This window comes from Panthera tigris, chromosome E1 (genome assembly GCF_018350195.1).
Source record: "Panthera tigris isolate Pti1 chromosome E1, P.tigris_Pti1_mat1.1, whole genome shotgun sequence".
NCBI lineage: Eukaryota > Metazoa > Chordata > Mammalia > Carnivora > Felidae > Panthera > Panthera tigris.
In genome coordinates, this window is record NC_056673.1 from 4,306,353 (window position 1) to 4,328,860 (window position 22,508).

At 55.4% G+C, this 22,508-nt stretch overlaps 1 protein-coding gene across 8 annotated transcripts in view; it reads right to left on the reverse strand.

Moving 5' to 3' along the window:
• GAS7 (growth arrest specific 7) overlaps positions 1-22,508 on the reverse strand; it is a 214,286-nt gene that overhangs the window by 13,235 nt on the left and 178,543 nt on the right. For all 8 annotated transcript variants that reach the window (XM_042966368.1, XM_042966365.1, XM_007085954.3 and 5 more), the window contains exons 6-11: positions 18,441-18,530; positions 15,343-15,458; positions 12,582-12,656; positions 8,104-8,182; positions 1,151-1,279; positions 438-561 (exon numbers count right to left, since the gene is read on the reverse strand). In XM_042966368.1, coding sequence (XP_042822302.1) covers positions 438-561; positions 1,151-1,279; positions 8,104-8,182; positions 12,582-12,656; positions 15,343-15,458; positions 18,441-18,530 — 613 coding nt within the window. The remainder of the gene's footprint in view (positions 1-437; positions 562-1,150; positions 1,280-8,103; positions 8,183-12,581; positions 12,657-15,342; positions 15,459-18,440; positions 18,531-22,508) is intronic.

Here is a 22,508-nt window from a genome sequence, read left to right on the forward strand (position 1 = left end):
CCCCTCCCCTGCTCTCTCTCTCTCTTTCTCTCAAAAATAAACCTTAAAAAAAACCCAACAACTCTGGCTTTCTGAAGGAATATTTACTAAGTTTTTTACTGGTTTACCCTTCTTGTGCATCGGCTAATTTTTGCCACAAGGTGGAAGCAGAAACCGACTCAACTGGGGGAATCTTCACGAGAGAAGGTGAAATCTGGTTATTTCACTGAACAAGACGTGGGCCTCCGTTCTGGGGCAGGAGAGCCCTGATCGCCACGGGCGAGCCCTTGGAGTATCACTCCCTGGGGAGGTGGGGGGGTCTTTACTTCTGCTATGGGCTCCTCGCAGGGACAGGACACGGTGTCACCGCCCCCACCCCAGCCTGGCCTTTCAGTGCGGCCAAGGCCAAGGTCGGGGGAGGGCAGGAGAGGCGGGGGGGCGGGGCTGGCCGCACTCACCAGCCTGCGTGGACTTCCTCCGAGCCTTCTTGATATCCTCCTCTGTCTTGTTGCTCAGCTTGATCTCCAGCTGCTGGGTCTTTATCTCCAGGTCTCTCTGCCTCTCCGTGAGGGCCTTCCGGGCCTGGGGTCCAACGACACGGGGACGCTGCTCACAGGGCCCCGCGGGTTATGTGGCCCCCCTCCCCCTTGCCGGATAAGAGTCCTCTCTTCCCCCTGGTTCGTGATGTTTTTTTCCCAGCAATGCTTAGTGGCCGGAAGCACCAGCCAGCCCATTTGGGGGCCGGATGGGTCCTTTGCCAGCAGCAGCTGGCAAACTCGGGGGTGCCCACAGGAGTACGCATCCTTTGTCCTGCACCCCTCCCCAAGGCGCTGGGGTCAGCAGCTCCTGGCGAGGTCGGACCTCCCAGGCCTTGGCAGGGGAGCGATGCACTCAGGAGAGAATTGGCCCCGGGAGGCCCGGAGAAGGGCCTGTGGACCAGCACACGAGCCAGCGGGGGCTGTCCCACAAAAGCACGGTGCGTGTGCCTGAGTGAGCCCCACCGTGTCTCCCACTGGCCCTGTGGCAGTGACCCGAGTGCCACGGGGAAGCGGCTCCTCCCTGCCCCTTTGGCGGGGACGGGGCTGGAGGCTGGCGCTCCCTGCCCCCCACCCCTGCCACAGGGGAGCCGGCCCACCCGCTCCCAGCAGGTCCGGCCTCCCGGGCCGCTCACCTTCTCCACTGCGGCGTGACGGCTGGCAAGCTGCTTACGGAGGTCGGTGATGTGGTGTTCACACTTTTTCATGTCCTTCTTAAAGTTCTCCCGGAAGTTCATCAGGGGCTTCTCGACCTCGCTGTGAAGCTGTCAAAGACAGGAGGGGGGACGCGCTCAGGGCCCCCGGATGGCCGCCGCGGGAGGAGGAGGGGGGCGCTCTCCCCAACTCCACAGGGGAAGGTGGACTCGGGGACAGTGGCCTGGGCCACCCGACAGGAAGGCAGAAAGAGGGCGCCAGGTGTCAGGTCTCCGGTGAGAGGAGGTCCCCTCAGCTGGCGAGGCCCCGGGGTTCACACCAACGGACTGAGGGACTGGTTAGTGTCCGAGGCTTTCTGGGCCCTTCATCCGCTGCCTCCTACCTCCTGCCTCCTCTCGATTCCTAGAGCTGCCCGTCGGGTTTTGCTCAGGTGCCCGTCACCCTTCCCTTCCCCACTGGGAACCTCCTGGGGGCAGAAACCAAAAGCCCACCTCTGTGTCCCCAAGCACTTTGCACAGCGACTGCCACACGTACGCCATTTAATTAGAGGAACTCAAGTCAGCTCTCTTTGTTGAACATCTGCTACGTGCCAGGCGCTGGGACCGCAAAGGTGGTCTGGACACAGTTCAGAGCCCGAGGAAGCCCCGGTGGGAGGCGCTGGAGGCCGGGAGAAGCTCACAGCTGCGCCCAGGAAGGCTTTCCTCACCCCTCCCGCCTGCATGGGGACAGGTGCACGGACCCTCCCGCCAGAAGGGGCCGGCCTCGCCCTTCGAGGGCCAGAGAGGCGCTGGGTGACGGGGGTATTTTGAGCTTTTTCTTTCTCTTTTATGCCTTCTCTTTTCCCTACTTCACTCTTTTCAGGAGAGATTTTACTTAAATGTGTGTGTGTGTGTGTGTGTGTGTGTGTGTGTGTGTGTGAACATAGGTTATGTTTGATGAGAAAACAGATCAGTGTGGGTCTGTTGCAGGCACAATCAGAGCCCAGAGGACTCACACTCTCAGAGTCTCATTCACCCCTCCACTCAGTCTCCCGGAGCCCCCCCAGGCTCATTCCTCTGCCCCCCCCCACTCAGCCTCCTGGAGCTCCCCCCCCCCAGGCTCAGCCTCCCAGAGCAGTCCTCCCCCCAGATTCAGCACTCGGCCTCCCAGAAGCCCCTGACTCAACCTCTGATGGGCCCCCCTGATGGCCTTCCAGGGTCTCTCGGCCTGCACCTGTCCCAGAAGTGCCTTTGAAAAGCACAGCTGAACCATCCTGGACATAGGACCTCCCAACACTGGACATCTGTCACTTCTCTGTCTTCCTCTTCACCAGGTTCTGGCTACATTGTCTCTTTTTCTGGAGACCTCAGGACTTGGGCGTTTGCAGCTCTAAGCCACCAAATACTCGGGACTGTGACCTCCAAGAGGGCAGAGGCCCTGCTGGCTTTGCCCCCACTGTGTCTGCAGGGTCTGGTTGGAGCCCATGCGGGCCAGGTGCCCCTTTACTACCCGGGAGAATGGCAAAATCTTCAGTGCCCAATGCCCAGGGGCAGAAGGTGACACCTTTGTGGTCAGATGACCTTTAAAGGCTAATAGAGGGCAGGCCATCCAGACAGCCCTCTCCCCCTGCTGTGAGTTGTAAAGCCTTCCTGTGAATTTTCTGTGCCCCTTGAAGTTGCCTTGCAGAGGAAAACACCCCCATCTGGTGGCAGCTTGTAAGATGATTCAGGCCTGAGAGCAGCCACTGAGGACTGCGTAGATCCCTTTCCCATACAGATCAGGGGAGGAGTAGCCAAACTTAGCTTTCGTAGGAACCTGCCCCTGACTGGGGGGTCTGTGAGGGGTAACTCAGCCTGCTCACTCGGTAACTCTGGGGTCTCTTTCCCAGGGCCTACAAAGGGAATTGATTTCCAGATTTCCATGTGCCCAGGAGTGACCCCCTGAGGGTGTTTTCAACATTCATCCTGGGCTCCAGTCCCCCAGTTCTGTGGTCTGGGAGAGGGGCCCAAGAACCTGCCAATATACCAAAATCTGTTCCCCAGATTTCGAATGACTTTCTGGAAACATAAGGCCACTGGTTGTCATACATAGGCAATCCCATAGATAGAGACCCATGGATTCTCCTGTATTTTAAGTGCTTTTAAAAAAAAAACTAATTTAAAAAATTTTTTTTAACATTTATTTATTTTTGAGAGACTGAGAGACAGAGCATGAGCACGAGAGGCGCAGAGAAAGAGGGAGACACAGAATCCGAGGCAAGGCCCAGGCTCTGAGCTGTCAGCACAGAGCCCAATGTGGGGCTCAAACTCACAAACCGTGAGATCACGACCTGGGCGGATGTCAGACAGACATTTAACTGACTGACACACTCAAGGGCCCCTAAAAAACTAACTTTTTGGGGGCTCCCTGGGTGGCTCAGTCGGTTAAGCATCTGATTCTTGATTTCAGCTCGGGTCATGATCTCATGGTTCGTGGGATCAAGCCCCCACAGTGGGCTCCACACTGAGTGTGGAGCCTGCTTGGGATTCTCTCTCTCTCTCTCTCTCTCTCTCTCGCTCTCTGTTTATGCCCCTCCAACTCTCTCTCTCAAAATAAATAAACATTAAAAAAAAAAAAAGGCTAATTCTTTCTTTAAGAACTCTGGCTGAGTGTCCTCTTATACTCATTCTTAACTGTTGAGCATCTCTCTCCATCCAGATGGTGGAAGGCCTTCCTAGACATTTGTCCTCATGACCTCCCTGCTGTCTCGGGTGGGACAGGCCCCTGGAGCCACTGTCTGCCTTTCCAGAACCCTGGAACTCTTGGCCAGCCCCTCCTGTCTTTCGCCTCCACATCGGAAGACAATCACAGAAATCACAAGTCGAAACGGATGTCACAGACTATCTGGTCCTGTGCTTTTCGAATGGTGGGTTCCTGAGACTTGTGAGATCAGTTTAGCGTCAGGACCAGCTTTCTGACGAGGACAGACCAGATGGGAACAGGACACATCCGTGCATTTCAGACAGGACAAGTGCGCCTTTGTGAAACATTGGTCTCAGCCACGCACGTGTGTGGCTAGCTGGGTACGGGTACCTGTGTGTTCTGGCTGCCCGTGTAAAATGCATTCCCGTGGGAGTAAGTTCCAACAAGTTTCAAGTACATTTCAAGCCACTGAGCTGATCCAAACTTTTGAGGTCACATGTGAAAAAAAAAAGGGAAGCCCAGAGACGCTAAGACTCGCCCAAGGTCACAACGCTTGTGAGCGATGGCACTGACGTAAGACTCATGTCTCTTGACTCCCACTGTCCCCCGCCTAAGAGCTTCTGTCTGCAGTGCATGGCCTCTGCTGCATGATTAGATTTTCTTCGATCAGAAGGAACTTTTCTATTTTCCCTTCTTCGGCTGAAGTCAGGTCTAACTTCCTTTTGTACACAGTAATCTTCTTTCTTTCTCGGCCTGTTGCTATCAGCTGTGGCTTAAGCCGGCAGACTAGCAAAGCCTGAGAGATTGCCATAACAAAATTGCATTTTTTTTAACGTTTATTTATTTTGGAGACAGAGAGAGACAGAGCATGAACGGGGGAGGGTCAGAGAGAGGGAGACACAGAATCTGAAACAGGCTCCAGGCTCTGAGCTGTCAGCACAGAGCCCGATGCGGGGCTCGAACTCACGGACCGCGAGATCATGACCTGAGCCGAAGTCAGGACGCTTAACTGACTGAGCCACCCAGGTGCCCCTTTAAAAAAATTTTTTTTAACATTTATTTTTGAGGCAGAGATAAAATTGCATTTTTTAAAGAGCTCTTGCCCCTGACATGGAATATTCAGAGCGGAATTTCAATGAGCCCTCTGGAGCAGACAGTAAGATGGGTTTCGGGCATTTGAAGCCATATGACCCATGGCGGGTAGATAAACCCTTGGAGCCCCTTGGATTTAACCACACGACCACGCGGCTGCTACTGTGATTGCCTAAGGCCACCAGCGGCTCTCATAGAAAATCTGCGTTTCGTGGGCATTCTTCACAAACCCCCCGCCATCGGGTGCACGGAGTGAAGTCAGCCTTGCTTCGTCAACTCCTGACTTAAAACATCCCGACCATCCCCTGGGGAGGGAAGGGGGCCTGGAGATTCAGCTAATGAGCAATCGTGCCTGAGTGATCACACTTCCAAAATAATCTGTAAATTACAGGGTTTGGAGAGCTTTGGGGTTGGTGAGCATACCCACGTGCCGGGCCGGTGGTACAGCCCAACTCCACGGGGACAGAAGCTCCTGGGTTCGGGACTCCTCTGGACCTCGCCCTACATGCACCTCTTCATCCGGCTGTCCGTCTGTATCCCTTATGATGTCTTTTAATATATAACAAACCAGGAAAGCTAAGTACACATTCTGGAATTCCTAGCAAATTATCAAACCCGAGGAGGGTGCGGTGGGAACCCCATCTTGCAGCCGCCGTTCAGACGGAGGTGTGGTTACGTAACCTCCGAGCCTCCTACTTGCAACGGACATCTGAATCGTGACAGAGTCTTGTGGGATGGAGCTGCTGCCCCGTGGAATGGGACACCAGAACTGCGGGGCGCCCGGCTGGTGTCAGAGCAGTGGTGGGGGTGGGAAGAAAATGGTGCCTCGGAGAGCATTTTGTCACCTGCTAAGCGCTCTATAGACAATCAAGACTCAAGGGTCCTGCTGATGGGGAGTAGATGCCACCAGGGTTCCTGGGGACCCAGCAGGCGACCGTTCAGAGCTTGTAGAGCCGGCTGCAGAAAGAGGACAGAGCCCCTGGGGCCGGGACACGAGAAGGGAGGCCCCCGAAGGGAACACTCCCCAGGATCAGCAGGTTGAACAACTCACTGCTTTGCACGCGAGGCAGAAAAAAAAGGTACTGGGTGGAGCCCCCTCCCCCACGCTCGCCGGGCAAATTTCCCGCAAAGCGCTCAGTGCGATGTGTTAGGGTGTTACTCGCTGGGAGCCCAGAAGGTCTCACTCACAGCTGGGGTCAACCCAGTCTCAGGGCGCTAACATCCTTCAGAAGCGGGGAGTCCGGTAACAGTTTCTTCCTCCCAGCTCTTTATAAAGCCCCTGCGTGCGTCCTCGCCGTTTTGAGCCATGAATTTCGCCCTGTGTGTGCAGGGGACCATCACGGGGTGGGGTGGCGAGGTGTGTACAAAGCCGATTTCTGTCCTGCAACAGCTCGCATCCCTGGGGGACCCCAATTCCTATAAGGAGAGCGCTGGAGAACAGATGCAATCAAGTGCTGAGTGTGGAAGTCAAAGAACAGTCGCCTTAGGGAGATGCTATCTTTACGTTACAGTAAAGGAGGCAGCGTGCCCTTCAGGTTCAGGGGCTCAGAGTTTAAATGCGTTGTGTGAGGTCCTCACGGGGCTGCCGTGTCTGACTGGTAACTGGGAAGGGTGTGGACCCCAGGAGGCAGAGGTCACTGGGAACAGTGCCACTCTGAACAGCCTCTCTTCCCTTAAAAGGTAACCAGGCAGGGTACCTGGGTGGCTCAGTCAGTTAAGTGTCCCACTCTTGGTTTTGGCTCAGGTCACGATCTCATGGTTTGTGGGTTCAAGCTCCACGTTGGGCTCCATATTATCAATGTGAAGCCTGCTTAGGATTCTCTCTCTCTCTCTGTCTCTCTCTCTCTCTCAAAGATAAACACTTTAAGAGGCAACCATGTTAAAAATAAAAAAATAAAAAAATAAAAAAATAAAAGGCAACCATGTTAGTGGGTAGCCCTATCAGTCATGCACACTTTAGTATGAATTATTTCACTTCAGACATTTGGTTTACTTTTCCCCTGAAGAGTAGGTGAGAGCCTTAAAAGGAATTGGAGATATGAGCTGGGGGTGAGGGGGGATGGCATGGTGGTGGGGGACAGGGTCATTTGGAAACACAGAGAAATCCAGAGAGAAAGTAGGGCTTAAAAAGATGGGGGGTGTCAGAAGGAGTAAGTCAGTTGTCCCTGTTCATTCACTACTTTCAGAAAATATTTATTAAGCATCTACTGTGTGCCCGACCCCACCCTGAGTACTGAGGGCAGAAACCATACTGCCCTCAAGGTCATGGTGCTAGATTCTGTAGGACCAAACAAAAGAAGGGTCAGCTACCTAGTGTGACAACAAAAAACCAAAAAATCCTCCCTGTGGCACAGTCTAGCCTCTCCTGACAGCAAGAACATGCACACATGTTCCTCTGACAGCCCAGCAAAGTGAGAGTGGGGGGTCCCCTGAGGAACTTTGGGGCACCCACTCTCACACGTCACAGAGGTGTACTGGGGCTGTTTGGCAGAATTTGTAGAAATTTTGTGAGCCGCTTGTTAAAGATGGCCGGTGTGAAAAATTAAACATGATCTACACTTAACCAATCATATTAAAAACAAAGGTAATGGGGAGCCTGGTTGACTCGGTCGGTTAAGCATCCGACTTTGGTTCAAGTCGTGATCTCACAGTCTGTGAGTTCGAGCCCCACGTGAGGCTCTGCGCCGACAGCTCGGAGCCTGGAGCCTGCTTCGGATTCTGTGTCTCTCCCTCTCTCTGCCCCTTCCCCGCTCGTGCTCTGTCTCTCCCTCCCCTCCCCTGCAAAAAAAGATTAAAAAAAAATTTTTTTAATAAATAAACTTAGATGTAAATTAAAAAATAGTTAAAAAAAAGAAAATACGAAATAAAAAATGAGAGTTGCAAGAATAAAAAAAAAAAACAAAAAAAAAATGGAAACAAAGGCACCGAATACTTAGCGTTTATGAACCTTTTACTCTTCTCCATGCTCCTGACGGGCGCTAACGGCTACCGACGCCATTGCACGGGGACAATGGACACACTGGCTGATGATGGTGAGCTCTGGGGACTCTCTTGCCCCCACTGGAAATCTACACCACGGAAAGGGGCCGAGAGCACACGCTGGAGAGGCTACTGTGAGCCACTCGGCAGCACACGGCCGCGGACCGCCAGCCCGGAGGGGCCGCGGGGACGGACAGCTTACCTTGGCAGAGAACTTGAGGTGAACTTCCGCCTCGTCCGCAAGGCTCTTCTTCACCTGGGCCCACGCTTCTCCCAGGGAGCTGCAACCCAAAGAGGACTGTCAGACCCAGACCCCGGACGGCCACGCTGCCCTCGGATCGGAGATCTCGGCCCCTCCTGGGCGGCGGGGACGGCGGGTCTCGACGTGGAGCCCGCCCGAGACGGCACGTGGATGGGGCAGAAAACGCCTGTTGAGCAGCGCGCTCTAGCCTGGGAGCCAGGTGAAGCCGGGAAACACCCGGAGCTCAGAGAATCGGGGGGAGATGAGAGAGGAAGGTGGGGTACAGCTGCAGGGCGGGACCTGACACCTGCCTGTTACTGCCCCCCGTGCGCCCCCCCCCAGTGCCTATCCCTGGTTCACTAACAGGCGGTGCGAAGGCCTGCTGGTCAGTCAAGGGAGAACAGCCACGTTCTCAGGGAGAAGCAGATCTCAAACAGAAGGTGCCACACAGCCCTGCCTGTGGGCAAGCCTCCAGCGGCCTGACTTCCAAGGGGGGCAGAGACGGACCCCTGTGCCGAGGGACGGCTCACGGACGCCCACACAGCAGGGAAGGCTCTCCGTCCCCATCCTCAAGAGGCATGGCTCCTGCCGGTCCTGATTCCGGGCTGTGACCTCTGGTGCCGCCCACACCTTCCCGGAGAACGGCAGAATCCCTTTTCCACCCCAAGGAGATGTTTCAAACAGAAGCATCTCCCCAAGTCCTCAGGGCTTTCACATGTGGCCCCCAGGCCCCACTCTCCACTCCTTGGAGCTCCTGAGCCTTGCCGGCCTTCAGGTGATGCCCCTGCGTCCTTGCTGGAGACCTCCCCCCGCCCCGCCAAACTGTTCAGGTCACTTAACTGCATCAAAGAGCCATTTTCCTCCAAAGAACTGAGCTCGAGTGACACGGCACGCAGCTCCCAGCTTTTGAGCGGGGCCAGCGGCAGCTGAGAACGAGTCCCTCTGGTCACAGCCCAGGCCTGTGTGGTTGTGGCACGGGCTCAGGCCGAGCGGGCGTGACGGGAAACGACCGACCAATCTTATCTAGGAGTCCCTCGGGTGGTCCTGGCCGGGGAGCGGAGCCCCCCCCAGGGAAGAGCAGGGGTGAGAAATGACGGTCCGAGCTGCTGGCGGGTAGGGGAACAGACCGCGAGGTCCAGAAGCAGACACAGCATCTCAGTGGGGAACGGATGGTCTTTTCAATAAATGGTGTGGAGACCACTGTAGAGCCACAGGGAAAAGAAGCAATGTCGACCCTGACCTGACACCACACATACGGATGAAGTCAGGACGCAGCACATCTACAGTGAAAGCTGGGACTGCACAAAAGCAGGCCCAGGGGGAGCAGGAACTCAAAGACGGGCTGACAGACAGGAGCCGTCCCTGCACCGAGCTGCTCACGGGCCTACAAACGAGAGCCCAGAAGCCACAAAGGCCCTGGCTGGTGGGGAGTTTGTAAGTCTACCGTGGGCAGAGCGTGAGGTCAGCCACTGGCCAGTGACGGCTTTAGTGGCCTGCGCAGGTCACCGGCTGTGGGGAACGACAAGGTCCGCGGCCCCACCTCCAGGCTGGGCACCCAAAGCCGGGCGGACGCCCCTGTGAACACGCAGCTGGGCCCGTCTGAGCAGATACCCTCCCCCAGACACCCCCCCGCTCCCCCCCGCCATCCGGAGCCACCTTCACAATCGAGAAAAAAGCAATTTAGAAAATGCTCTCACTTGAAGACCGATTTTTCCATCTGATGAGAGGTTAATGAAAGAAATCAAACCTGAGCTGTGTTTCCGTTGCAATATCCGGTCCGAGGCATATGCCAAATCGGAACGCAGGTTACTGGTGCAATTACCAACCAGAAAAGACACAAATCCCATTTCCTTTCCACACAGGCGAGAGGAAAAAAAAAAAAAAAAAGGAAACTGCAGGCGTAATAAACAATCCGATCTTGCCTCTCTACCAACGTGCACGTACCCTCTTGGAGTCTAATGGGGGCCGGCACCTTCCTGGCCTGCCCCAAATTCCTAGGACGGGGCCCACGTGTTCACCACCCCGCCACAATCCCACGGTGCCTGCCGGAAGGAGCGTGTGCGTGTGCGTGCACGGGGACAGGGCACAGGGTCATGCCCGTGGGCAGGGGTGCATCATCCGTGTGTGTGAGAGAGTGTATGTAAGGGGTGGTGGTGAGGGCCTGGCTCGTGCAGCTGGGAGCATATGCTGCTGAGCGTGTTGGCAGGATGGAGTGTCCTTGGCACCAGCCCAGGCCGAGGCGGCAGCCGGAAGGTTCCGGATCGGCACTGTGGTTTGCAGGGCACGGGGATGTCCAGGAAAACCTCCGTGCCAGGTCGGAGGGGCGACTCCCCACTCCCCCCGACGATGCCGTCTCGAGCCCAGTGCCTGGGCCAGGAGGGGGCCACCAGGGCAAGCTCATTTCTGTCTGCAGAGGAGCCCCTGACCCCCCAGGGCCACCCTGTGCCCACCAGGCCAGTGACAGGCCTGTAGAGGCGGCCTCTTGGCTGCACCACGAGCCCACGCAGAGGCCGCAATCAAAGCCGCCTTTGGTTGGCACAAGCCATCCCCTGAAGGCCTCAAGCCACGCAGGCAGATCTGGACTTGTTCAACATTGCAGCCGTCTGCCAACCACAACCACACACGACACAGCGTCCCCCTTCCTTGGGGCTCACCTCCCCTTGCAGAAAGGGCCCCGACATAGACCGCACCGGCGGGAGAGACCTCGGGGGGAACCTTTTGCCTCTAACCTCCCGAGCCTGGTGTTCTTTATTCCCGAGGCGAAAGTCACATCATGTGAAATTAACCGTCTTAGAGAGAACGGTCCTGCGGGGCATTTCGTACGGTGACCACATTGTTCAACCACTACCCTCCACCTTGTTCCAAAACATCTGTATCCCCCTGTTATGCACTGTTTGTGGACCCCCCCCACCCCCAAATTCATATGTTGAGGCCCTAAGCTCCCTACCCACAGCGGGGCTGTTATTTGTAGATGGGGACCTCTAAGGAAGTAATTAAGGTTATGGGAGGTCATAAGGGGTCGGGCCCTGGCCCAGTTGGGTTCCTGTCCTTGTAGGAAGAGTCACCAGAGAGCCTCAACACCCAGAAAAGGCTGTACTTAGAACTCTAGAGGAGAGGTCTCACCAAAGCTGCTGGCACCCTGATCTTGGACTTCCCAGCCTCCAGAACCACAGTAAATTAGATTTCTATTGTTTAAGCCGCCAGGTCTCTGGTATTCTGGGAGAGCAGTCCAAGCAAATGAATGTACACCCCAAAAAGAAACCCCGTACCTGAGGGGTCTGGGGGGGCTCAGTCGGTTAACCATCCGACTTTGGCTCAGGTCATGATCTCACGGTTCGTGAGTTCGAGCCCTGCGTCGGGCTCTGTGCTGATGGCTCAGAGCCTGGAGCCTGCTTCCAATTCTGTGTCACCCTCGCTGCCTGCCCCTCCCCCAATCGCGTGCTCTGTCTCTCAAAAGTAGACATTTAAAAAAATTTAAAAAAAAAAAAAAAAAAAAACAAACCCAAACCCGTACCCATTAAACAGGGACTCCCTGGCAACCAGCCACGTTCTTCTGTCTCTGTGGATGTCCCTATTCTGGACATTTCACATAAACAGAATCCTACAACATGCAACCTTTTTGTCCAGCTTCTTCCACTGAGGATAATGTTTTTCAGGTTCATCCGCGAGGCAGCACACAGATCAGGACTTGATCCCTTCCTGTGGCTAAATAACATTCCATCACTTATCCATATATGCAACGGGGAGGTACCCGATGTGCTAATCCGTCCACGTACGATCCGTCCATATGTACGGACACGCACATATACACAGATTCGTCTTGAGGATCTGTTTCCAGTTCTATTGGGTATAAACCCATGAGTGCAACTGCCGGGTCATGGGGCCATTCTGTTCAGTATTTTGAGGCGCTACCAGTTTTCCATGGCGGCTGCACCATTTCACGTTCCCACCCGCGGGCTGAAACTCTTTGTTAAGGGACACGCAGAGTAGACTACTCTCTTCCTTCAGGAGGGACGCTTCTGGGGCCTGGAGGGTGTGGGTGAGCCTCCCCCAGCCCAGGCCCCACCCAGGGAGGGCAGGACTGTCAAAACTGGAGAGGAAGGAGAGCTGGCCAGAGAGAACTCTAACCAATGGGGCCGGGTACAGAATCGTCTCCCCACCCCCACCCCCAGTTTCTTCTCAGCCTGTCCTCAGAGACAGGGGATTCGATTCGGGGGCAAGGGGGTGCTGATATACTCCAGCATCTGGTGGGAGGCCCTCGGTCACGGGGGAGTGTGGAAGGGCCCATCCTAAGTATGGATGTGCACACCGGGGGTCGCGGGTGCCCGGCCTGAGCCAGGCCTGGCAGACTTCCCCATTTAGGGGAGGCCACGGCAGCGATCAGCGATGCAAAGAGGAATCCACCCCCGACGTCCTGCCCCCTGTCCCTCCCCACTCACCCTTCCTCCTGTGCAGCCAAGGAGTTCTGAGAGAGCTTAGCTAAGTTCTTCGCATACTCCTCTTCAATCTTTATCCTGCAAAACGGAGAAAACCCAACACGTCAGCCCCCCGGTGCGAGACTGCGGGTCTGACCCGCTGACCGGCCGCTTGTGAACTCTGTAAAGGAACCCACTAGACCAGACGCTCTGACAGTTCGGGGCTCTTGTCCCTCCGCTGACACACGGCAGGGGTTCCCCAACTATCTGCTGAAGGAACGAACTTCTCTGAACCTCTGTCTCTTCTTCTGTGAAATGGGATGTTCCCAGCTGTCTGCTGGGCTGTCGTTCACACAGCTCCCAACCCGGGGCTGGGCACTCGGGAGGCCTTCAGATGGGTGAATGTAACTTGTGATGCCCACAGGCATGCCCGGTGGTCCTCACCTCCCGTCCAGCCCCCAGTGCCTCTAACTGTCAAGCTGCAGGGCACAGGGATTTCCATGGAAACCAGGCAGTGCCCAGAGCATGTGGCTGATTCCAGTTCCCTAGAGAGGGAAGTTGCCTTGGTTTCTGCTTTCAGCAGGGCGGGCCCTTGACACACTTTCAAGGCAACTCTCTGGGGGGTGTTCCGTATTATCTGGCACATGGCGTTAAAGTGTCGTCAAAGGCACTGTTCACCGCCTGAGTGGTCCTCTGGGCCTTGTGGGGACAGGGGCCACCACTCAGAAGCCCCGGGCCCGTCGCTGGGCAAACAGGAAGGCCCCGGAGATGCTCTGAGGGGCTGGGGCACTCGTTCCCAGCGGCTTCAAAGCTGATGGCCCAAGGGTGTGGCGATGTGGAAACGGGGGGCCTGACTGAGCCCCGTGGCATCATTCTGAGCAAGAATCCTTTTCTGCTTTGGCCTGAGAGACCCACAGCCATGTTCCTCCCCTCCCGGCTCTGCTCTCACCTCCACCTCCGGCCGCCTCCGGGGGCCGGCTGGAGTCTGTCTCCTGGTCTGTCACTTCCTAGCCTTCGCTCTGCCCTCCCCAGGGTGACCCGGGGCGGGGGGCCGGTCTGCAGCCCCCAGCCGGCGGTCAACACATCTCTCTCGAAAGCAGATCTGACCACGGCACACTCCTAGCTTCACGACTCCAAAGATTCCTCGAGGTCAATGGCACACACCAGGCAGGGGCCCCGGCTCCACCCGCCCATCCGCCCCAGGCCGCGGCCACGGCAAACCACCCGGCCCAGCACGCTCTACCCGGGCACCTCCACTCTCGCTTGTCTCCCTAGCAGACCCCGGCGGGCCGAGAAAAGTCTGCACTCCTCGCGGAAGACCAGAGTGTTCTCAAAGGGCAGATCCCGCTTATCTGTCAACACGGTGGTGGTGTTTTTTTTTAATTTTCTTTTTAACGTTTATTCATTTTTTGAGAGACAGAGAGAGACAGAGCATGAGTGGGGGAGGGGCAGAGAGAGAGAGAGGGAGACACAGAATCCGAAGCAGGCTCCGGGCTCCGAGCTGTCAGCCCAGAGCCCGACATGGGGCTCGAACTCACAGACCATGAGATCGTGACCTGAGCCAAAGTCAGGTGCTTTGCCACCTGAGTCACCAGGTGCCTGGCCTTTTCCTGTATTTGATACCATTGTTTCTTCGCATCTGAGCTATGAGCTCTGCTCATTCCCTACCAGCTTCATGGGTCATAAAACAAAGATTTGAGGGGCGCCTGGGTGGCTCAGTCGGTTAAGCATCCGACTTCAGCTCAGGTCATGATCTTACAGTCTGTTGAGTTCAAGCCCCGCGTCAGGCTCTGTGTTGACAGCTCGGAGCCTGGAGCCTGCTTCGGATTCTGTGTCTCCCTCTCTCTCTCTGCCCCTCCCCTGCTCATGCTCTGTCTAGGTCTCAAAAAATAAAAAAATAAAATAAAAACAAAAACAAAAAAACCCCAAAGATTTGATGAAACAAATCGAAAGCATACCTCGGAAGGAAAAGAGGTGTTTTAAAATGCCTAAGAATGATTATTAAATGATTACTACAATTAAGAAAGATTTTTAAAAATGCATTGCTATTTATTGTAAGTATTTCCAGCGTGCCCTGGAAAGTCCAGATGGAAACTCGTGTGCATGTGAGTGGGTGCTCAGACCTTGGAGGAACTGAAAAGGCAGGAGGTGGAGAAGGAACTTCTTATAATCTGTCCTGGCTGAATTTATCGTTTCCTCGTTTCTGTTCACACAAACCATCCTTCAGCAAAACCACTATTATAATCCCTACACCTGTCATAACGACCCCACCTGACTCTTTCGTCGGACTGAGCCCCCGCCCCCCCCGAAAGGGATGGGGGAACGGGTTCTATCTGCCCAGGTCTGGGACACAGCTTTGGTTTGAGGATGAAATAACAAGGGAACATTCTCCTTTCTCGTTATGATAGGGACAGAGCGTCAAATGAGGGCCACGCAGGTCAGTACAGGGGCCCAGCGGTCTATGTGCAGACGCCGTGGGGAAGGAAGATTCCAGCAGACCAGGCCTTTCTGCCTTCTCCAGACAAGCCAGAGAGCCAGCTTGTAACGTAAAATCTACCAACTCAAAAACAAAAACGAAAGATGTTCACAGTCCAAACCTGAAAAACCCCACATGGGCCAAAGCCATGCAAGCTATAGGTGTCCCAAGAGCCGCAGCGGGGGCCTCTGGCTCCCCTTGGTGCTGGGCGGGCAGGACGCATCCCAGCTGCCAGCCACCGACCTGGGGCTCAGGGGCCGAGGTGGCGCTGGGACTGGTCCCGGGAGCTGGGAGGGGCCCGGGTCTCACCTCTCCCGGATGAATTCTGACATTTCCTTCTGCATCTGTTTGCCCTTTAGTTGTTTCTGAAGGAGCAGTTCAAACCCAGCCATGGTGCCGTTGCCTTGGGGGTCCTTCTTATCAGCCTAAAAAGGATACAGAAGCACGAGAGAGCTTAGGTGACAAGGGTGTCCCGGGTGCAGGGAAGGGAGCCCCGGAAGGGACCGGGTGTGCGTGGCAAGCAGACCTTAGCCCAAGAAACTTCTTGGGCCCTGCCTAAACCTGTGTCCTCCGCTGTTAACAGCCTTTCCCCACCAGGAATCCAGACTTCAGTGCTTTGGTACTTCATGGAGGGAGCGAAAAACACATCCTTTGATATCAGACAGGTGCATCGCTGAGGACCGTGTCCCAAGTTCCTAAAGACCTGGTCCTTGTCTCAGCTCAGCCACCAGGTGACACGGCCAGGCCTTTCCAATCCTGGGCTCTGTCCCCTGCAACCCACACCCTTAACGTTGCAATAGGACTGGGTTGCATCTCTAAGATCCCTTCCAGAGCAGACTTTTTTTTTCTTTTTTAAATGTTTATTTTGTTTTTTCTTTTTAATATGAAATTTATTGTCAAATTGGTTTCCATACAACACCCAGTCCAGAGCAGACGTTTTAGGGGAAGGGCATTTCAGAAACAGGTGGGTGATGCCTGGAGAGACCCCACCTCCCATCGTCAAGAACTCGAAAAGCTTACGGACACCCCCTCCCCTAGAACTCTCTCCCAATGCGGGATTCTCCCATCCTCAACTGAAGCGTTCTGGGCCACATCGCTAATACCTCTTGTGACAGGGAGATCACTACCACACAAAACGCACCACATCACAGCAGGGTGGCTCTGACCATTTAAAAGCTCCTCCAGGTATGTCAGGTTTGTTTGCTTTTTTTAATGTTTATTTATTTTTCAAAGAGAGAGTAGGAGCGGGTGGGGGGTGGGGCAAAGAGAGGGAGACACAGAATCCGAAGCAGGCTCCAGGCTCCGAGCTGTCAGCACAGAGCCTGACACGGGGGCTCGAACCCACAAACTGTGAGATCATGACCTGAGCCGAAGTCAGACGCTTAACCCCCCAGGCGCCCCTTCTCCAGGTATGTTTAAGATTCGAGCACTTCGCGGTATGAATGCTACACCCTGATAAAGAAGCAAAAGAGGGGCGCCTGGGTGGCTGAGTCAGCTGAGCATCTGACTCTTGATTTCGGCTCGGGTCACGATCTCGGGGTTCGTGGGCTGGAGCACAGAGCCTGCTTGGGATTCTCTCTCTGCCTCTCGCTCTCTGCCCCTCCCCCGCTCACACATGTATGCACGCTTTCTCTCAAAGTAAATAAATAAACTTAATGATTAAAGAAAAAGGAAAAGAAAAATCCCCCCCAAATACCAGGCCTCCGTGTGCCTCCCACATAAGGTGGGTGTGCCGAGCGATCCGTCCACACTCGGGAAAACCGGCCAGGAGAGGGGGGCTTTAGCGGCCCATTCACAGCAGGGAGATTTCCGTTAGAGGGAGAGATGATGGTTGGAGAAAGAAAGCCCTAGAGTAAGGAACAGAGTCCCAGCAGAGCCTGAAGGAGGATGAGAACACACAACTTTTGCTCTTCGATGCTGGCCAGGGGCAGGTCCACACACTCCCCTCTGGCTCCCCAGGGCTCCCTGAGGCCCCCACATGGTACCCCACGCAGGCTGACCTCCGGCTCCTAGGGTCTCCCCTGAATACTCTGCTTCCCGCGTCCCTCTTTAGGGCTGGCGTCCATAAACTCAGCCACTTGTCCTCATGCCCCCGGGGCTCCCGCACCTGCCGCTGAGCCCTGCCCTTGCCCACTCACAGTCCTTCCCGAGCGATGCTTCTAAACCAGACCATGCAGCCCCCCAACGTCTTCCGAAAGCAGTTGGAATAAAAACCGCCGGGCTCCCAGCGCCTAAGGAGTCTCGAACACTCTGTCCCCTGCTCACCGTGAGTCACCTCTGAGCACCCCCCCCGGCCTCTGATGCCCCACGGAGCCCTCCCCACGATGTCTGCTGCCCCTGCACGCACCCCCAGCATCTGGAAGAAACACAGCTGGGCCAAGACGACTCACTGGGTGTCTTCGAGAGTGCAAGTGACTTATTAACAGAACAGAAGTGCTTTCGTCTAGTTCTTGGTTATCAGCAAATCTGAAAAAAGGGCAGTAATCCATTCTGCACGGTATTCTGTTTATTTATTGTTCCTCGGGGTCTCTGCACCTTTTTTTTCCCCCCAAAGTGTACGATTCCGTGGTTTTTTAATATGTTCCCAAGGTCGTGCACCCATCACCACTATGTGAATCCAGAATGAGGCCCTCTCGGTGTGAAAGTCATTGCTGATTTTCAGATGCAAATGGCAACAGCTATTCCCAGAGTTTCTGAGCAGGTGGGATGTGCATTTGTCAAAAGGTATTTATTTAATTGTGGGAAAACACACTTAGCATAAAATTCACCACCTTACCCACTGTTATGGGTGCCACCCGGTGGTAGTAAGTCCCTGGTCATATGCAACCATCATCAGTGTCCTTCTCCAGAACCTTTTTTTTTTTTAATCTTGCAAAACTGAAACTCTGCACTCAGTAAAGAGGATGCAGCAAGTTCCAGAACCACAGTTACTGAAGGTGAACTCTCTACCGATCCCTGCCCCCAACCTCATCACTGATGGAAGCAGGGAGGCCCAAAGAGGTAAAGCGTTTGTCCAAGGTGTCCCCTTCAAGCATGCCCCACCAAGTCGTGAGAGCAGATCCCTCCACTGAAGGTGCTTCCAGTCCCCTGCCCTTACGGAGCAGCAAAGGAGTGACCCTCGGGCTTATCTGCATTCTGTCCAGGGGTTTGTTTCCTTCCATGTGGCCCTGAAGGAAAATCCTGTGGATTCTCTGAGATTTACGGAATCATCTGGACTTCCAAGAGGGGCTTAAATTCCTGCCTCGGATGCTAAATCTCCTGTTGAGACCTAAAGAGAGAACCCTTCTTCTTCGAGCTCGAGGCCCCTCATGCCCCTTCCGGCTGTCCACTCCTGACCCTTTGGTGGGGGGTTGGAGGGTGGGGGAGAGGGACGGTCACAGAGCAGGGGAAACCGAGGCACCACTTACCCAGAAGTAGTCACAATAGCTCCACTCTGTAGGTTTCAGCAGTTGCTGCTCTGGCATCGTGTCCGGATGAGGAAACGTCACGCAGTTTATCTGCAGGGCACAGGACAAGGCAGGAAGTGACTTGCCTGGACGGGAAGGCTTTGCGCCTGGGACACAGCATTACAGAGGCCTCCGTTCAGCGCCCGCTCGACAGAGCGTGCGTGGCAATCCTGGGAGGCACGTGTTTTTCGAATGAGGGGCAAAGGACACCCACGCCCGCAGAGGGGCTGGAATCGGCCGGAACTCTCTGGAAGGCAGTACAGTAACAGCATCCACCAAAACCACACACAGCGTGAGCCTCTGACCCGGCGACTTGTTCGTCAAAGACCACCCCCTACGGATGGATCGCGTGTGTCTAAACCCTCTTGTCTGCCAGCACACAGGTTTGTAGCAGCAAAAACACAACTCCACTGTCCTCCAGCAGGGGAAGAGCTACACAAAGCTTGGGGCAGAGGGGCATCTGTGGGGTGTGCATCGAGAGCAGAGGACACGGGGAGAAAGTTCTAACGTGCGGCTACAGATGTTGTGCCGGGTCATATTATTAAGTGGGGAAGAAAAACATGAGCTGCAAAATGGTACTTAAGAGTATGCTACCATTTGCATAGGAAAAAAAAAAAAACAAGAGAGAGAGAGAGAGAAAATACGCACACATTTGGTTATTTACGTACGGAATACTTCTGGAAGCCGATAACATCGTTTGCTTCCAGAGAAAGGAATTCTGTGGTTGAGGGTCAGGGCGACAGGTTACCTTGTGTGTCTCATTTCACAATATTTATTCTACGAACAAAAAGCGTCTGAAAAGATGGTCCAGGATGTGTGCTCGGGGCTGGCCCTCGCCCAGGAGAGGGCAGTGCAGACATTCCTGGGACCCGTCTCACACTTTTCCTGCCCAAGCTTGCCCGCCAGGGGGAAGTGGTTTTACCACTGCTTTTGCTGGGCCTGTTTCCAGCCCGGGATCCGCTCCTGTGGAACCTGCTCGTTTGTGTCCTTTGTGGGAGCCACAGAGCCTCACCCTGCAGACTTTAACTCTCACCACGGAGCCTGGAGCTGCTGCGTTGGGGGCCGTCTGATGATCAAGGCAAGAGCTGTGCAGAAAACCCAGGGGTCCTGGGGTCGCTTGGGGGAGGCTCAGTCGCTTAAGTGTCTGACTCTTGGTTCCGGCTCAGGTCATGATCTCCCGGTTCGTGAGTTCGAGCCCCATGTCAGGATCTACGCTGACAACACGGAGCCTGCTTGGGATTCTCTCTCTCCCTCTCTCTCTGCCCCTGCCCTGCTAACATTCTCTGTCTCTCTCTTCTTTCGCTCTCAAAATAAATAAGTAAACTTTAAAAAAAATTAAAAGAAAAAGAAAACCCCAGGGGTTCTGGAGAGAGGCCACCAACTCCAAAGCCAAGCGGCCATGCAAACAAACAAGGTACAGGAGCCAGTTGGTCAGAAACTACAGCGTGGGGGCAGAGGGGGGGGGGGGCGAGCAACCTCGGCCTTGGGGAGAGGTGGCAAATGATTCAAAGCTAAAGATGCTAATAAGGAAGACCAAATTCCTCTGCCAGCTGAGTCGGGCTCACGGGCCCCCCAGCCGTGTCCTGGGGTTCGGGGCCCCCACCCTCTGCTGCCAGGGGCACAGGTCTTCCTTGTAGTCTCGGGAGGAGAGCAGGGGAGGAGTCCCAGCCGAGGACAGGAGCCCCCTCCTCCCGGACCCTGACATCTGGTGGAAGGAAGGGCCGAGATGCCCACTCTGAAGGAAAAGACGGAGTGGCAGGAATGACCCAGAGAACCCCAGAAACAGGGAGCACGGATTTCCACCAAGGTCAAAGTGTAGGTGCGAGGGACCGCCTGGGGTGGGGAACTTCCGCCCCAAGGTGTCCCTGGCCTGCAGGAGCCTGCTGTGGGCGGTAAGGGAGGGCCACCTCTCAATCCCCACAGCAGACAACGGTCTCCCCAACCCTCTCTCCAGGCTGCCGCTCAAGGCGTGTCCAGAGGGGAGTCTCCTTCAGGGGCTTCAATGACCCACCGCCATAGGCATCTCCCGTTGAATCGTGGAAACGAGGGCTGAAATGCAAAGCTTCACGTGTTCCTTATTTCATGTTCTGGCTACTCCTGTGTCCAAAGATAACAGCGATCGCGAGGCATCTTTGTCTTGCTTAATATTGTGGTCCGTGAAAATTTCAAACAAATCTAATGGCAAATTAACTGTGACATTAGACTGGGCCTTAAGGATCACGGAACCAGGAGGGGAGGGGGGCATGGTGGACACAAGTGTCTTCTAGGGTGTCCTGTCGGCGTCTAGAGGCAAGGGGTCCCACACGTGGCCCCATCACAACCACTGAAAGGGAGCTGTCTGGGCTGGGGGAGACAGGAGGGGAGGGTAGGGGCTCATCCCTGTTGTTGCCCTTACCACTCGGTGAGGACACAGGTCCTTGGACAGACTGGTTGGGGACCCCAGGGTGCCTGTCCCCCGCCTGTACCAACTCTGGTTTAGGGACAGGCTGTCCCGGGTGGGGGGGGGGGGTGCATTTCCCCAATGCTCACAGAGCCCTGCGCCTCCTGGTGGGCGACTGGAGAACTGCACCCTGCCGGCCTCCCTCCCCCCAACCACCGCCCCAGGAGGCAGCTGTTAACACCCCCCTCCACCCCCCGGGGGGAGGGGCGGAATCAGAGGACAGCCCTCACTCGGACACCCCACCAGGGGCCTTGCATGCATTCACTCCCAGGTCTTCATCCCAGCAACCCCGCCAGCTGGGTAACACGGGCCTCATTTTTGCAAGAAGAAAACCCGAGGATCACAGAAAGCAAGATTCCGAATCAGAGCTGGGCGGACCACAGAGCTCAAGGCCTCCACCCAGAGCCGTTCATTCGGTGGACCCCTTGCTCGTCCATTTCCCATGCAAATATCTGCTGAGTGGCTACTTGGACCCACAGACCCTGCTAGATCCTTCCAGCCCTTTGCACACACGCATTTGTAATTACACTTCTCATGACTGCTTAATTAGCATCTCTTTTCTTGCCAGACAGTCTGCCCCACGAGGGGAGGGAGCCCCTTTCCCTGCTGTTTCCCTATTGCCTGGCAAGCACAGCCCCCGATGGGAGCTCAGGAAGGGTTTCTTGGTGCAATGACTCAAGGGCCAGAGACGGACAGAATGCTCTCTGTCCTCAATGGTCTTAGAGCCTCACGAGGAAGGCACACAAGTGACAAAGTAATGGCAGCACTTTGGGGTAAATATACCACTGGGCTTAAACATGGGTGCTGGGACTGCAGGAAGGGAGAGGGACTGGGGGAGGAATCAGAGAGAGAGAGATTTAGGTAATGAGAGGGTTAGGGTTTGGCAGACAGGGGGTGGGAGGTACAGAGAGTTGTAGCGGGGGGAAGGCCCGAGGTCTCAGGATGCGCCCCACAGTTGGGGAGGCAGGGAGCAGTCAAAACTGAGGCCGGAGGGGCACCCTGCAGGCACGGGAGCCCGGAAAGTGCCCTGAAGCACAGTGACCTGACTGGGCTACTCACGGGGTGCACACACTGGCCGCGGCAGAGGGGGGGCACTGGAGGGAGAACACCCACCCTGGCCACCAGGGAGGCTCCCCAGGGACCAGCCCTCCTCCCAAGGCCTCCCGGGCACCCCCAGAGCTCCACGGATCGTCTTCCTCCCAGCAGACACGGGGCGCGGGGTGGGGGGTGGGGCGTCCTAAGGAACCATCCCCTGCTAAGAGCTAGTAACTCGTTCTGTTTTACACCTATCGCCTCACTCAGTCGTCATGCCAACCCTGGAAGGCGGGTGCTATTATTATCCCCATGCTACAGAGCAGGAAACGAAGGCACAGAGAGGTTAGGTAAGTTATGCAAGATCACACAGCTTGTGTGTAACTAACAGTGCAGTCGCGGTCTGAAGTCAGACAGTCTGGCTTTCCACTTTAGTCGCACCGCCTTCTACGCTCCTATCCAAGGCAGGGGCTCAGGCAGGAAGGGGTGCTCAACACAGAGGAGCGGGGGTCTGCCTCTCCATGAATACTGTTTGCGAGAAGTTCTGGGAGCCACAC